Source organism: Phalaenopsis equestris, unplaced genomic scaffold, assembly GCF_001263595.1.
Source record: "Phalaenopsis equestris unplaced genomic scaffold, ASM126359v1 Scaffold000002, whole genome shotgun sequence".
Classification (NCBI taxonomy): Eukaryota; Viridiplantae; Streptophyta; class Magnoliopsida; order Asparagales; family Orchidaceae; genus Phalaenopsis; species Phalaenopsis equestris.
The window spans coordinates 26,175,958-26,194,250 of NW_018164444.1; the positions used below are offsets into that span (position 1 = coordinate 26,175,958).

Consider the following 18,293-nt stretch of genomic DNA (forward strand, 5'->3'; position numbering starts at 1 on the left):
AGTATTGGAGAGAAGAACAAAATATTTGGAGTTGTTGAGTTTGCATTGAGCAAAAGTGGAATATTGTGCCCAACTATTTGGATAAGATTAGAACTTCAAAAATATAATCTTAAAGAAAGCTTTCATGGAATGCATTGTAAAGCTGGTGTTTGAAACTTAGAGACATATATTTACATATATGGTATCCTCGTTAACCATTACAAACATGGTGCTATTTTAACTTAGATGCTTACCTTCGTTAAAATCACAAATATATTTTTTAGATACCTATGGGGTAATGTGGCAAAGACACTAAGGGGGCTAATGAGTGATGTGGTATATTGTGAGGTCACTATCCCAGCTTAGTATTTTAATTATACATGCAATATCACTATAATATTTGATTTATGAAGTCAAAATAGAATTGGGGAAAGATGGGCCTGGTTTTGTTGGTGAGAGAATTCCAAATATGTTGAATTGGAAGAGCATTGCAACGCTTATGGGCTTTTTTTTGTTATTAATGATGAATAAAAAGGAAACTGTATAAGAGCACAAAAATGTTTGGCTTGATGCATGCCGTAAGATTTATAGTTGTAGGGTGATTACTTTGTGTCTTAATGTTGCACGAAATTCCAGCACACAGTCAGGTAATTAAATTGACACGTAGAGACACCAGAAGGGGAAAACCATTAGGCATAATCCAACTGTAATGATCCACTACGAGTTGGCATATATACGGCCAGAACCTTATCCTACAGTTAGGAAAGGGTTACAAAGTTCTTCAAATTACAATGTTCATAAGTTGAAGGAATTGTTGCACAATAGTTGAGAGTGTTTGCAATTGGGAGTTGTTTTTAGGGGATTAGTATAACATCTTTAAGGTGCATTGCTTCACCGTGCTCAGAGCAATGCATTGCTCCACAGGATGCTTCTTTACTTTGCGACGTTGGTGGTTACTCCGCATATTGCTTCGTTACTTTGCAATGTTTGTCTTGGACTCTACAAGGGACTTCGCTGCAACAAGAAGGGGCGACCAATGGTAGTTGACGATAGTGGGTGAGCGATGGTCAGTGGTTGCAGGAGCGGGAAGTATCTGGTCTTCGGTCTGGAATGACACTGAACTTCAACTTCTGTAGTTGACGATAGTGGGCGAGCGATGGTCAGTGGTTGCAAGAGCGGGAAGTATACACCGGGTCTTCGGTCTGGAATGACACTGAACTTCAACTTCTTTGTGAACTAGCTCTAGGTCCAACACTTCTTTTTGTTGAAATCTCATGTCCATTTTCATGAAGGGGGTAGAGCTTTGTTTATAGAATCTGGAAGAGACCTTACTGCAAATAAGAAATGAACCCAGACCACTCCATCAGACGACTAGGAGAGAGAGCCTCAATCAGATGTGACTTGGTGGACATTTAAATGTTGTTGACATCACTTTTGATGCCCTATGTGTGAGGTGTCCACTTGAATGCTACAAGATTGTGTTTCTCAAGATTTACAATCTTAAATAATCCAAGTCATCCTTTCAAACCTCCTGGTACGTTAAATGTTGTTGACATCACTTTTGATGCCGTATGTGTGAGGTGTCCACTTGAATGCTACAAAATTGTGTTTCTCAAGATTTACAATCTTCAATAATCCAAGTCATCCTTTCAAACCTCCTGGTACGTCCCTCAAGCACGGAACTAAGATTGGTACCGATTCAACCCTACCTGGGAGAGCTCACTGTTGGGTGACTATAATTCTAACAAGCGTTTAATGTCCATTTTAATGTTTAGAGTGCATGCTTCAATTATTCAGAGCCTCCCGTGGTCTAGGGGGATCACCATTTTCATTTGAGAGAAGCCAAGGTGAGCATTTTGGAGAGAGTTGTAAGCTTTTGAGCATTTGGCGAGGGTTTTCTCTTCTCTTCTCCTTCTTCTAATTCATCTTCTCCATTTTCTTTATCTTCCTCTTCCTGTGGATCGTTTCCTTTGCCAACTTTCTATTTTTCTGGAGGAAAAAAGAGAAGGATTTGCTGGGAACTTCCTTGAATTCTCCTTCAATAGGAGAGCTTCTTCCATCTTAGGAAATGTAGTAGGGCTAGCGTCACTAGAGCAAGGTTGGAGCTTGGAGCAAGCCAAGAAAATGCATATCCAACCTCACGTAGGTGAGAAAGGCTCCAATCTCTTGAATTTTTCATTCTTAGAGCCCCTTAGGTCTGGTTGTTAGAGAATTAAGGCTAGGAGAGTGTGTTAGAAGAAGCTGATAGGTTAGGGATTTTTGTGAACTTACCCTTGCAAATCCGAGTGATTCCCTTTCTTAAACCTTAGCTTTGAAGACCTACAATATACTAGATTCTACTAATCTTGTTGTTTGTTTTGGCGGCTTCATTTGGATGGACATTTGTAACCGACAAGCTGAGAGAACGATGACGTTTCGTTGGTTTTCATTTCCTCAGTCGTAGATAGTTCTCCTTGCAAGAAACCTTATATTTTATGTTTGAAAAATGAAGATGAGCGTCTTTTTGCCTCGCGTAATAAGGCGTTGGTACACCTCTCTATCACTAACTCTAGACCTAATGTGAGATCATTAGGAGCGTTTAAACTTACTATCGAATGTGATTTTGTGCATTTGCATGTTTGCATATGATCAATTTGTTAAAATGTGCATATAAAAATGGTTAATTTTGTATCTTTGCATTAGGAGCTTCTTCCATCTTAGGAAATGTAACAAAGCTAGCGTCACTAGAGTGAGGTTGGAGCTTGTAGCAAGCCAAGAAAATGCATATCCAACCTCACGTAGGTGAGAAAGGCTCCAATCTCTTGAATTTTTTATTCCTAGAGCCCCTTAGGTTTGGTTGTTAGAGAATTAAGGCTAGGAGAGTGTGTTAGAAGAAGCTGATAGGTTAGGGATTTTTGTGAACTTACCCTTGCAAATCCGAGTGATTCCCTTTCTTAAACCTTAGCTCTAAAGTCCTACAATATACTAGATTCTACTAATCTTGTTGTTTGTTTTGACGGCTTCATTTGGATGTACATTTGAAACTGAAAAGCTGAGAGAACGATGACGTTTCTTTGGTTTTCATTTCCTCAGTCGTGAATAGTTCTCCTTGCAAGAAACCCTTTTTTTTATGTCGAAAAAATGAAGATGAGCGTCTTTTTGCCTCCCGTATTAAGGCATTGGTACACCTCTCCATCACTAACTCTAGACCTAATGTGAGATCATTAGGAGCGTTTAAACTTACTATCAAATGTGATTTGGTGCATTTGCATGTTTGCATATGATCAATTTGTTAAAATGTGCATATAAAAATGGTTAATTTTGCAAGCTCCATGGCCCGCTTTAGATCAGTTCGACCGATCTCCCGGTATAATTCAGTTTGAACGGATGTCCCTTGTTGAACGCTTTGATCGATCGATCAACATCAGTCGGCTTGGACACTCGCTTTAAGATAGCGACTGGTTGCTCACTTTCGTCCGACTCGATCGTTGTCCCTATAGAACGGCTCAATCGGTCAACCTATATCGATCAGCACAACCACATACCTTTTGGTTGGCCCATTTTTTATTGTTTTGCATGTTGTATTTGATATGTTAATTACATATATAGCACACCTTCCTCATCGTTTGCATGTGGTTGTCACTCTAGGTGCATACACTCAATGTAAGATAAAATGATAATTAATAAGCTCAAACATAACTTATTGAACGTATAAGCAAATAAAAACTAATTGCATTTGATTCTAACTTCAAGCCAAAGATGATCATATCATACTTAAAGAGAGACTACAATATTGATTTGTGCTATGAGAAGTCTAAGCAATGTTGCGGGTAAATAGTCACATATGCAAGAGGCTCTCAAATTATCTTTTAGAAATTACCATCATGCACGATTATCTACATAAGAAAAACCTAAAAATAATAGTTAATCTTCTACAAATTTGAGAAAAAAAATTCAAGATTATTATTTTTTCTCTTTTGAGACTTTTTATATAAGTATTCAAATATGTATTTGCTAAGTGTTAAGCAAAGATGAAATATTTTAAAATGCTTTTTGTGTTTGTACTTTGTTTATTGTTGTGGTACAAATTCTAATATTAAGGCTATGAATAAACCAAGGAAATCTAAGTAAAGCATAAACTCATTTGACTTTATTATTTTAATATTATTTGAGCTCGGATCGAGCTCGATTCTAGCTTTTTTATATGTATTTAATCTCAATTCATTCAAAATAATGGTAATTCGGGCTTGAATTGAGCTTAACTCAAATTTGATTGATAATAGAATTATCGAGTTTATTAATGAACTAGTCATTTAACAAAATAAGTAATCTTTATAGAGACGAGCTTATCTAGCTTCAAATGAGTTGCTAATTTGGAAAAATAAATAATCATCATTATATTAAACTTAAAAAGACTAAAAATAAAACTTTAAACGATATTAGTCAACATGGAGACTTAAACGAGCCTTAATTAAGCTTCATATGGTGTCCATTCATGTGCTTTAAATGATACCATCTATAATTATAACTGAAGTGAGCAGTAAACGATTCAGAATTGCTTACTTAATAATTGAGCATTTATAAATGTGTTCAAGCTTATTCTATTAATTAGATAAATGTTCATGAATAAGTTTTAATCAAAGAGAACCACGAGTAAATTATCGAATATCTAATACTCAAATTCATCCAATTGCAAATATAGTTGTAAACTCATAAAATAATAAGGCATGGTTGTATTATCAGACTAGGTTGAGGTCATCAATAAACTTAGTGAAAAATTATGTGGTAATTTTTATAGGCATGAAAATATCACCAATGCTTTGTTAGTCTTTTTTCCAGGGGTTCGCTACGAAGTTTGCACTCATCACTTGGCAATAAATAACACTGCAATTTTTAACTTTGATGATTATTCTAAAAAAGTATCACCTAGCTTCAAAAGCTTACATGAGAGCTGAATTTTTAAGTGCTTTGATGTGATATGTATCAAGAATTTTGCATAGCCTCTTATATGAACATATTACTTTTGAACAATAGGCTCGTGCCTTCTTTCTTCAAATTTGATTCAATATGATGACAATTAGTATTTTAGATAATTTAACAATATCAACAAGAGTGCACACTCCTATCTTTTAGTTGCATTATTAGACTTTTAAAGGTTATAATGCAAAAATAACTTTTTTGACATATGTGACATATGTAATTCTATAAAAAACACAAATTATTTTAGTAACAAAAATCAAAGAATTCTAGAAAAAACACAAATTATTTTAGTAACAAAAATCAAAGAAGTGCCTAGAAAGCTTTTAAATAAGGATAAAAGCTTGATCTCTTATATCCTTAGTCATTTTAAATTGCTTGTTCATGATGGGGACCATCATGCTGTTATTAATTTGTCGAAATGGTCGTGGAAAAATTTTGATGTTATAAATCTTTTGTGAATACATATGTTGGTTTTGGCTTGGATCTGTCAGTTCATATAGCTTGTGTTTAAAATACCATATATAAGAAATGTGCTTACTTGCATGGACTATAACTATATATCCATTTAAGAAAAGAGATATATCACAGGTTTGAAATGAAATGAAGGGATTTGTGTGTTATTTCTATTAGAAAAGCTTAAGGGGGTGTTTGGCTCCAAGTAGAATCTAACATTAGTAAGATTTAGCAAATTCGTAAGCGCTTAATAAGTTATATCCACTCCAACTCTAGTAAATCCCGATTTAAGCAAATTCGAAGGCAGAATATGAGACCCTAAACCCAAAAATTATTAAATCCACTAAACTTGTGCATTTTAGCGTTTGGTCAAATTCAATAAATCGGATGATAACTCATATTAAAAATCACTACCAAATACCCTCTAAAAGTTGTCTTAAAAATAAAAGATTACTAAACACCGTAATACTTGTCATTTTGTGTTTTGCTACTCTTTGTTGAAAACTACATTAACTCTAATTAAATAAAATTATATCATGATTATTCAAATCTTGTTTGAACTATATTCAAATCTTAGACAAAATCTTTCCAATTTTGTTTAATTTCTATTCGAACTCATCTTTTAATAAAATTTAAATAAGTTTTGAGCATTTTTTTAAATATATTTTAAAATTCTCTTAATTTCTTATTTGAAATTAGCTTAGAGTTTATTTCACTCATTTTAAAATTAATATAAAATGTGGCTAAAGATGAATAAGTATTCAACAATCAAATATGAATGCATTTTGATTTGAGTTAAACTTTTGAATATGTTTATTAAAAAAAAATTAAATTAATAGTTGATTTTTAAAATAATTAAAAAAGGAAAATAGAACCTACATAAGTTCCCCGAACAGGTCATAACTGATACGAGGTTATTTCTTCGATCATTTATTGAACTCGTATCGAACTGCCAGCCTATGATTATGGCGGAGGAACGGGGGAACGGAGAGAGGGAGGGCGAAGTGGGAGTGGATGACGAAATGGAGGAAGGTGAGATACCGGAAAACGAGTCGCAGGAGGGTTCGTCGGCGGAGAAGAGCGGAGAACCCATCGCGATGCCGCCGCACCCTTTGGAACATTCGTGGACGTTCTGGTTCGATGATCCCTCCGGCAAGGCGAAGCAAGGTGCTTGGGGAAGCTCCATACGGCCCATCTACACGTTCCACACAGTTGAAGATTTCTGGAGGTTCGCTGTGGCTTCTTGGTCTGATTTTTTTGTTTTAGGACGGTACAGCAATATTGGTTCTGTCCTAGGAATTTTATTACGATTTTATTTTTGTGCATCGAATTTCCCAATTTATTATCAGAGAATTGGGGCAAGATTAATTTTGTTTGGCCGATAAGTTATTTTCTGTTGTTCTCTGGTGGAAACTAGTTTTAGGCTGTACTTTTTTTTGTTCTTGTTGCTACTTGGCTTTTTAAGTATTGCTGTTGGAGAAGCCCTGAATGCGCAGCCTTTATATCGAACTTCTTGTTTTTTTAATCATCTTCTAGCAGTTATTGATCCTTTTGTGATGTTTATTTGTTGTCTTTTATCTGCGTTTCATTCTTTTTCTTAGAAAACAGAAAAAGATTAATGGTTGGCCCTTAACTAATTAAAAGAGCTGGAAACCAATCTTGCTGCTTTTTCTATGTTCAAAACTCCCACTTCAAGGAAATGGGAACAACACGCTGTTGAGGGATGCAATTCATAGTTATAAATCCAACTCTAGTTATGTCCTAGGAATTCAAAACAAAACATAATCGACTTATCAAAAACTACAGTGCAAGTTGTGAGAGAATCATTATTGAGTGGACACAAGAATATCAAATCATGAACAAAGAAAAGCTTGAGAGGAATATGATCTTGTGCTTGAGAGGTCCCAATGGCAATCATATGTACCACAACTATCAAGCAAAAGTTCTTCAAAGAATTTGAGTTCTATGCCAACTGGTAAAAACGAACTGCCACACATAACCAAGAAGGCTTTTGCAGATTAGGATGGAGTTTCTCATGACCTGTTTGTTCGTTTACTGGTGCTTCAAAGACCTGACAATGACCGAGGCATTAGCCATGTAATTGATCACCTCATGTTTCATCATGTGCCTATCTGATCATAATTGTTGGATTTTCTATGAAAACACCCATAAATTATCACATGGATGACTGTTTTTCCTTCTAGCTTAATATTTTTGATATCCATAATTCGTAGTGGCAATTTTCTTATCTTCAAGAATAGTTGTAGGAAAATAGACCAGTATTTTTGTTTAAAAACTAAGGAGATTATAAGGTACGTGTGAAGTCAGAAGGAGGGGATGAAATAATAAAACCAGCTCCAATTGTCTTAGAATAGTTGATTAATTGATCCAAAATTTTTGCTCCAGTTACTTATCGAACCTAACTTTCTGCTTGCCCATTACTCCTTGCTATAGTTCCACTCATCCTTAGGCTCTCATTGCTTTCCATCTATGCTAATTTCCGCTTCCATCATTCTGACTTGCTGCCGCCTAGACTGCAATTTATCCTGCTGTCCCTGCAGTCCCCGCTTGCTGCCTCGCACCAGACAACACTCCGCTTGCTGCCCTGCAGTCCGCAATTTGACTTGCTTTGCTGCCGTTGCTGTCCCAGCGCTCTGTTTTGCTGCCCTCGCTGACCCAGCCCTCCACTTTGCTGCCAACACAATTCCAGCCCTTTTTTTGCTGTCCCAACCACCCACGACCTATTTCAGCCACCTACCTCCTCTCCCCGACCACCTAGCAGTCCTCCACCACCCATGGATCGAGCTCTATTGTGATTTTGCGTCGTACTGCTCATAATTTTACTTACAAGTGTGTTTGATTGTAACCACCTATTTGCTTTCAGCAATAATATTTATTTTTCCTATTGTATTTTGGGTTAACTCTAGTATCATATACGTAAGTGCCCAAGGCATGTAAAAATAAATGTATGTTGAATATTTAAATGAAATTCCTGATTTCCTTTTAATGTTAGGACTTGTTTGATTTCTATTTTTGAGGTTTTGTCTTCTTACACTATTGCGGAGCCTGGCTCTTTCATTTGCTGTGATTTCTGTCTTTATCCTTGTTGCAAGCTAGAATATTCATGTCTGAAGCAGCAACCGAAGGAAAAACAATAAAGACAAGCCACTTAAAACATCAACCGAAGGAAACAAGAAAGAAATAGTCACGCGAAACAGAATTCTGGAAATTATTTCAGCAATCGAACAACAATGGCTGAATTTTTGTTCAGGCCAAGAAACCAACCCCCTGAAACTTTCATGATACAACATGAATAACCTAAGATATTCTGGAACAGAAAAACGCCTCCAGAGCCATCTGTCTTTCCCCTACTAATATCAGCAATTTATGCAACAAAACTAAGGCTCAAACAGCCTACTCCACACAATCGGACTGGATCTGTTACAACAACAAACACGGTAAACCGAGACTCCAAAACATAACCTAGGCCTGACACGAAAAAAAGTAAACCTGAAATAAAACAAACTGAAACCTAAACAGACAATCATTATTAAAATGATTAAAGCTCATGTGCCGTCCCCTCATTGTAGTGGTGGTTCAGGTTCATAGTATCGAGTGAGATCAGCCGCATTGAAAGTGGTTGATAAACTCGGGCCTCCAAGTAAATCAATTTGATAGTCAATGTCATTGATTTTTCTGATAATTCTGAAGGGGGCATCAGCATGGGGTTTGAGTTTTGCGAATTATCCTGGTGGACACCTTTCTTTTCTTAAACTTATTCATATAAGGTCTCCAACTTTGAAAACTACAGACTGGTATGACTTATTGGCCTGATTTTGGTAACTTGCATTTTGTTTAGCGATCCTTTCACTGACTTGTTGATGCAATTGCTATAATTCTTGGCCATCACTATCTGGATTATAATGACAAATAAGTAGTTGTGGAATCGATCAATCGGAGTTGTTGAATTGGAACCATACATAATTTTGATAGGGCTTTTCCTATTGGTCTGATCTCAGGATCGATTAAAAGCATACTCCACTTGTGCAAGGATGTAATCTCACTCCCGAATTTTCTTGCCAACAGAACAATGCAGTAAAATTACCCAAACTACTGTTGAAACTACGTCTGGCCATCAATTTGAGGATGGGAAGCTAAACAAAGTTGTAATTTAGTTACAAAGTCTTCCATAAGTAACTGAGAAATTTGATGCTTGATCAGAAGTAATAGTTTAAGGAATTCCATGTAATTGCACAATCTCGTTGAAATACAGATTTGCAATATGTATGACATCCATAATCTTGGCACACATCATAAAGTGAGCTATTTTAAAAAATCGATCCATTACCACCATAATAGTCTTTGTTGCATTGAGTCCGAGGCAACTTAACCGCAAAATCAATACTAACATCAATCCATAGTGTTTCAAGAATAGGTTTATACAGTCTGTTGTTATGACTAGTGGTTTTTGGCAATAACAAGTTTGGCATTGTTTGATGAAACAATTCACGTCTCGTGATATTGTGGGCCAATTAAAATTTTTTTCGAGCAAAGCCAACGTTTTGTCCCGACCAAAATGTCTAGCTAAACCTTCCTCATGTCATGGAGCATTGCAGTATGCATAATCTCTTTTCCAAAAATAGATAGCCATTTTTCAAGTGATAACCTTGTTGTGGACATTCTTGACATTTCACCCAAATGACGTTAATTTGTTATCATCTTTATGTAGTTCCTTAATCAATTCAAACCCAACAACTTTAGTTTGCAATGTTTGAGTCAACAAATGTTGGCGGCCCCATAGGAGACTATTAGAGCTGAATTTTTGAATCAACTATATAAAATAGTCCACAAACTATTTAAATCGGGGCTGAAGTAGATCTCATAAAGGACCATTAGAGCTTAATTTTAAAGTACTCGGGGACTATTTTGGCACATTTATGAAATGTGGAACTGAAATGGCTCCATGTAAATGGTTTGGGACTATTTTGACACTGTACTCCATAACTAACAGATTGATCTTTATGGTGTGGTCATTGCTATGTATTTGGTAATATGTTCTTAAAGGTTTCACATTTCATTAGAATGATTTTGAGAATTTTGCTTACTTTTCAAAGCTTATGTTTGTTAAATAACCACAGAACGTTCTCTACTTGCTAAGAACTCCCTCAACACCATGCTAAATACATTGTGAATTTTCTCTCAGACTTTACAACAACATTTATCATCCAAGTATGTTAATTAGTGGAACAGACATCTACTGTTTTAAATACAAGATTGAACCGAAATGGGAAGACCCGATATGTGCAAATGGAGGGAGATGGACTATTGTCTGTCAAAGAGGAAAGTCAGATACATTGTGGTTGTATACTGTATGTTTCTTATCCCTTCCAAATTCTTGTCAGTTTCAACTCAATTCAATTTCCAGTTATACTGTGTATCTTATAATTTATTCAATTCATGTTTACTTTTTTTGGTTCAATCTAGTTGCTGGCAATGATTGGCGAGCAATTTGACCATGGGGATGAAATTTGCGGAGCAGTTGTCAATGCACGTCCAAAACAAGAAAGGATAGCATTGTGGACAAAAAATTCATCTAATGAAGCTGTGCAGGTATCAGTTTTGCCGTTGAAGGTGACTGCTATTTAGTTTATGAATGTTTATATGTTTCTATGTTCGACTTTTGTTACTGTTTATTTTGATTCTTATTTTGATGCATCGTTTTGGAATGTCATGCATTCTTCTAACTTCGCTATGCATTTTAGTCTCAACATATTTAAAACATCTAATTTAATCTCTTGACTCTTTAAATATGATTTAAAATACTTGCACAATTAGAATCACTACTTAATCTTACAAAAAAGTCATATAATGTTCATGATTTGATGCAGAGTAAGGTTATTTCAAGCAAATCTGGATGTATATAAAATTCTTATAGAAAAATAACCTTATTTTCCACCTACTTCAGTTTTGCGTGAAAATTTCATCAGATTGAATAGCTAATATAATTGTGAAACTATTTTGAATTAGATTTGAGCAGCCAAAGTGGCTAATAAGTTTGATATCTTTAATAGTCTTAGGCTAAATTGTTACCGCATAATTAGTCTAGGGACCATTTTGATCATTTCCTCCTTACTTATAAAAAAGTTAGAAGACTTTTAGATTGGGTAATGAACAAATAAAATTTATAATTTTATTGATTTATATAATAGACTTGACTAAAAAGGTTCTCAAAATTCTAAAACATTAATAGATGCCAAATGTTCATAGAAGCACCATTTAAGAACAAAGAAGATATTACAGATTGAGGTATTTATTGAGTAATCAAGTTTGCGAGTTATACATTGAAGATATGGGAGAGAGTAATATAACATTAAGGATTTACTTGGGGCAGCATTTTTACTGCATTACTTTTCTAAAACATCACCACGTGTTTGTTTGGCTACTGCTATCTTGATGTTTCTTAGAAATTTTATGGTGAGACACTGCATTTAAGGACCAGATCTGTTAAAATGTTGTAGTTGTAATAAACTTGTTAGCTGATATATTTTTTTTTTCAAAAACATTTAAAAAGATTGTTTTCCCCATAAAAACTTAATAACCACCTTCATAAAAAATTGTAAGTGTTCCAAATAGATCCTAAATGAACTGATTATCTATAAGCTAATTACAAGGAATCAAACCAATCTACAAACGAGCTGAACTTGATCAGTTTACAACTTTTTTTAAAATCGTATTTAATTTCTTTTATTTTTCTTTGATTTAATTTATTTGTTCTATTTATTTTTTTTTAGATAAAGATTAGTTTTAAATTTTGCATTTGTTAAGGTTGGATATGTTTAGATTTTCTTTACGATATTTGACCAAATTCTTAAGTGAGTTCTTCCTCCCCTCATCAATTTTGGTATCAATGCTAGATTTTAGCTAATTCTAACAAGCCCTAATCTCATTTGAATTTGTTGTGATCTATAAGTCCAAAATTTCATTTCTTATAAAAAGGTTTAATAGAATTTGGTCAAATATGCCAATTGTGTTGTATGAATCCCACTTGCACACTTTTTTGGTGCCTTTTTGCACGCCACTACCCATATGTTCTTAATCCCTCATCAACTTAGTATCAATGCTAGATTTTAGTTAATCTCCTCTAGCTCTTTTCTCTTTTTGAACTTGCTATGAGTCATAACTCCAAAATCCCAATTCTTCTACATGTGTGCACTCACATTAGTGATTTTTGTGATCATGTCTCTGACAATTCTACTTATGAGTTATCATAAATGCTACCTATTTCTTGCTTGCGTTGTATGCATCCCACTTGCACTTTATTTGTTGCTTCACCACATTTTACTTCATATACCCTTAAGCTCTAGATCTCTTCAGCATATGTCTTACCTTGTGTATGCATCCGCAGTCCCACAACTCTCATGCCGACACCCCACTAACGCTTGTAGGACCTTGTTCTGTTGACATTTGGAACCCAATCAAATATTAAAACCTCTTTTTTCATATCTACTTAATTTTCTCTTAGATATTTTCATTGTGTAACTAATCTGCTCCCTAATCTGGCTGTCCTCTAATTTTCTCATTCTTTTTACACACATTTTTTGGATTTAAGTGCCTATGACGTTTTGCCCACTCTCATGTTTTTTATATTGTCTCAACCCACTCTCATGTTTTGATATTATCTCAACCCACTCTCATGCGCTGGTGCTCATCGTGCATAGTTGTTCACTGCTGGTTCTCAAAGTGCACACCTAAGTACCTAACCACTGTTACTTAGTAAGTGATCTAGGGCATTAGCCTTCAAAGTGATTTAGTCCATCATTCTTTGGATGCATCCATTGTCATGTTTTTGGTGGAAAATTATTGTTACAAATCTCTTTTATATAGCTTATTATTGGTTTAGTAATTGCTTGAAATAGATTCTCATTAATTTTGTGATTTTGATAAATTTTTTAAATCCCACACTTATGTTGGATCCAAAATTATTTTCGAGTAATTCTAGAAGCTTAAGTACCAGACTCGCAAGGCTCACGTAATGGGAACTAGAGAGAATAAGTGTATTGAGGGAGAAACTCAGGGACGTTGGTAGATGCCAAAAGTATATGATAAAGAACAAATGGCTAGATGTTTTAGGCATGCTTTATTTTTTAATAAACACCCAATCATATTGGACTTTTTCTTTCCATTCTCCATCATGGATGATAAGAATATTGTTTGGCATAATTCACTTGCTAGAGAAGAAAAATGTTCCAAATAAAAATATAAGAACCTTATTGTGTGGCTAAAATAAGATTTAAATGTATTTTGAACAAAGGTTAAATCTTCTTCAAACTATTTTGTAGCATATTTGAACTGATGTCAAAATATTTTAGAATAATATTTGAATAAAATTTGATCATTATTAAAAGAAGTTTGAACATGTTTCATATTAATTTAAACTAGATTCATATCTGTTCGAAATTGTTCATATTTTTTGGTAAATGGACTAAAGATGTTCGACCCCTATTTGCAGATTAGAGCCATGGATTTTGGCACTGCAGGAAAGGCCATATGAAAACTGAAAATACATAAATAGATTGCCATAAAATTACAGAAGGCATGTGGCCAAATATATAAGAAAATGTTTGTTATTTCTTGACAAAATTCATGGGCTGATTATATGCTGCTAGGTAGCTTGAAGTTGTCGACTATATTGGGTGAAGTTGATGAGTTAGATGAATTTATTGATTTGTCTTGGTGGGGTTGCCAATTGGTTAAATAGAGAAATCATACTACCTTGAAGGAATATTGGGAAATGGCGCTTTTAGATGAGTAGGCCTGGCTATGTCTTTATATAATGTGAGCTTCTTGTTGTCTTATCTAGTTCATCATGATCATGGCAAATTTCGTTTCCTTATCCTTCAGCTTCTATTCACTTTCCTTAGATTGAATCAACTTTGCTTGAAGTGGATGCTTGAGATATTGGGTTGTGCTTTTAGTTCATCAATTTTCTTGTATTAAAAAAATTGCTTTACAAAAAGAACAAGATTTTTAAATAATATATCACCCTATTGAGAATAAAAAATGATAGAATTTACTATCCTAATTGGTTGTGGCATTCAAAGCACCGCAACTTCATCACTTTAATAATGTGGTTAGTGTTTACTTTAGCCTTGGTGGTGGCTTATAAATATAAGTGAATTCTTTTCATTTGATGCTGATTTGCTCCATTCTATTCTTCCTTCAGACTCTTGCTCTACAACTCCTTTCTTTTAAGCACAAATAATTGAGTTTTTTCTCGTAAAAGTAGAAAACATTCCCTAGTAATGTTTGTTCCTAGGTAATTTTTAAAAAATACAAACATTGTAAGCAACACAGCCAACAGAGAAAAATGGAAGGCGTAAATTTGGCAAATAGTCTAAAAGAAAGGCAAGATTAACAAAGGGTGACACAAGTAAAGTAATAAAGAGCCCTAATATGATTGATGCTCTAGCATCTTCAGTGGCCTGCATTGCTAACATTCTGTGTTTTCTGCTCCTATGATACCCATTATTGAATCAATAATTTAGTTGGTCACTTTGCTGACTGAGCATGTGAAATGCCCTAATAGGTGTTTATTTTTCTATATCAAATTATTAGATAAAACAACAACAATCTTTTATCCCACTACGTGGGGTCGGCTGCATGAATCCTTTTCTACATTGCGTCCTATTGAGTGTCATATTTTGATTTAATTCTAATAAATTAAGATCATTTTTATACAACATGCCAAAATATTTTATTTCTACCTTTCTTAACATTAGTCAAATCCAAACCATCTATTGTCCTAACTGGCTCCTAACTGGCTCATCAGATGGTTAATGTTTAATGTGACCGAATCATCTAAGACTACTCTCAAAATCTTTTCTGCCATTGGAGCTACTTCAAGTTGTTCACGGATATATTCGTTTCACATTTTGTCATTAAGTGTAAAACCACTCATCCACCTGAGCATTCAGATCTCAACAATACTTAATTTTATGCTTCTCTTTTACAGGCCAACATTTTGTGCCATAAAGTATTGCAGGTCTCACCAGCATCTTATAGAATTTTCCTTTTAAGCAATACTTTTCTATCCTTTTAAGCAATACTTTTCTATCACACAATAGGCTTGATGCATTCATCCACTTCAACCATCCAACTCGAAGTTTAGTAAGAACATCCTCATCTATATCACCATCACTTTAAACATTAAACTCGAGATCTCTAAATCGTTCACTCCTTTTAATGATTTGATCACCCATTGTTACAACCTCACCACTAGATTTACTACTACTAATTACATTTCATGTATTCAATTTTATGTCTACTCAGACGAAAGCCTTTAATCAACCATTCAACTTGACATTTAGTAAGAACATCCTCATCTATATCACCATCACTTTGAACACTAAACTCGAGATATCTAAATCTTTCACTCCTTTTAATGACTTGATCAACCATTGTTACCACCCCACCACCAGATCTACTACTACTAATTATATTTCATGTATTCAATTTTATATCTACTCAAACGAAAACCTTTTAATCTGGCCTCCATAATTCAAGTATTTCCTGAACATTCTCTCTGATATTATCTACAAGAAGGATATCCTCAATGAAAATTATACACCAAGGTGCACCCTCCTGCAAATGTCTAGTAAAAATATTCATAACTAAAGTGGAAAGATACGGGCTTAAAGTTGATCTGTGATGTAATCCAACTGAAATAGGAAAATTCTTGGTCAATCATTCTTGTGTTTGAATACAAGTAACAACTCTAATGCATATATCTTTAATAACATAAATATAAGCAATATCAATACATCTTTTTTTTCTAAAACTCTCCAAAGTACTTCTCTTGGAACCTTATTATAAGCTTTTTCTATATCAACAAAAATTATGTAGATTCTCTTTACTCAGTACTTCTCCATCAAACCTCTCATGTATGGCTTTCATGCTAGACTTACCCGACATGAGTCCAATCTAATTTTGATAATGGTTTTATCATGTTTTAACCTATATTCAATCACTCTCTCCCATAACTTTAATGGATGACACTTTAACTTGATTCTTCTATAATTTGCACACTTGTACATTCCTTTTATTCTTAAAAGTATGAATCAATACTTTTTTTAACTCATCAGCCAGCTTTCTAGTTTTTAAAATAATATTAAAAATTTTAGAAAGCCAAGAAATTCTTAGATGTCCTAGATATTTTCACACTTTTATTGGAATATCAATAGATATTACTGTTTTTTTACACTTCATTTTCTTTAAAGTCTCGTCAACTTTTATTTTACTAATACGATGGTAAAAATAAAAAGCTTTGTGACACGGGGCTTCCTTGATGCAACAACGGTAACGTGACGTGGGCGCCTCCATTTCAGTTTGCGTGTCGCATTGTTATTATTCCCTATTTTAGTGTGAGTTTGCATGACATGTTGTCAGTCCCTATTGCAGTGTGTTTGGTTGTAATTTCCTGTTTATTTTCAGTAATAATATTTGATTTTCTTATTGGTGTCTGATTTACTCAGGTATCATTTGGTCTCAGAGTTAGATTAGTCGAGGAGATGATGTTAGTGATTCAAGATAAGCCTGATTTACTCAGGTATAATTTGGTCTCAGAGTTAGATTAGTCGATGAGATGATGTTAGTGATTCAAGATAAGCCAATGAGGGAGACGCCAGTTGGATTAGTCGAGGCTGTTCAAGAAGATAATGAGCTCGAGAAGACAACACTTGAAAAGATACAACTCTTTTTGATGGAATTGCCAGATATTTTGACTGATAGTTCACTTATGGGGTGGTTACACTGAAAGTGTGATCCAACATGTCAAAAATGAGAAGCTTGTGAGCTACTTCTGGAAGACTATATGAAGTTATTTAGATATTAAATTCAGTTTAGCAATTTGCGCATTGACATATGATCAAACAAAATGGATGAACCAAAATTTTAAAAATTATCTTAGGAGCTTGGTGATAATAAAAGTTCCACTATGAGATTCAGGTCCTATCAGAAAAAACAAGAGGCTTCTCTTAAGTGGCTACTATTGAGAGTTGCTCATACTGCCACATATTTCATTCTTGAGTTAGTTCATTCAAACGATCTGATTTATCGAATGCACTTTGCAAAGTACAAGGAGTGGAAGAGGCAAATTATAGGGTCAATGACTAGAGTTATTTTGTGAGAACCTTCGTCTATATGTAACTCTAGTTCAGGTTGTGCCAAAAGATAATGGATAATTATTCGATTAGAATGTGCTTTAGAATGAAATTGTCTGCATGATTAACGTAAAGGGAAGTTACAGTAGCTTCACCACTTTCAACATAACCGACTTGACTCTTTATTATGAGGAGATAGAAGCTTTGACGGATGAGTTCGAAGCTCCCCAACCTCTGAGAGATTGACGTCGGGCTTCCTTTTTTTCAGGAGTTAGATAACCCCTGAATCGGTTCGGTCCAAGCTCTGAGAGAGTCGGATGGATCTTCCAAAAGTGGCGTTTCTTTTCTTTATAGGGGCTCACTCTTAATTATCATAAGGTTATATATTTGTGTTCCTGATATTTGAGGTTTAAATTTTGTTGTGTTTCTGTTCAGGACAATCGTCAGAGTCTCAGGTTTTCCCGTCTAGGGTTTTATCCAAGGATCGAGTAGTGCTTTGACTGTATCTCGCTTCCGAGGTGATGTTTATCCTCCCCAACTTCTCTGCATCCCTCTCATTTCATTACCACACATCAATCCTTTGTTGCAGCAGCCTTGAGCAGTTGTGTTTGGTTTTCTTTCTCACAGTTTTCCTCTTTTCAGCCCTTGCACCTCCCCCCAATCCTTGTTGTCCTTCTGCCGAACCAGCCACCTCCAACCCCCTTCTGGAACCAAGCCAAGCCCAACCCGGACACCACACCCAAG

General features: G+C 34.9%; 1 protein-coding gene across 1 annotated transcript in view; it reads left to right on the forward strand.

The window, feature by feature from the left end:
* Positions 1-6,309: 6,309 nt before the first annotated feature.
* The window catches only part of LOC110031720 (eukaryotic translation initiation factor 4E-1-like), a 32,625-nt gene continuing 20,641 nt past the window's right edge, over positions 6,310-18,293 (forward strand). The window contains exons 1-3 of the mRNA XM_020735080.1: positions 6,310-6,619; positions 10,595-10,760; positions 10,876-11,001. Coding sequence (XP_020590739.1) covers positions 6,351-6,619; positions 10,595-10,760; positions 10,876-11,001 — 561 coding nt within the window. The 5' untranslated portion in view covers positions 6,310-6,350. The remainder of the gene's footprint in view (positions 6,620-10,594; positions 10,761-10,875; positions 11,002-18,293) is intronic.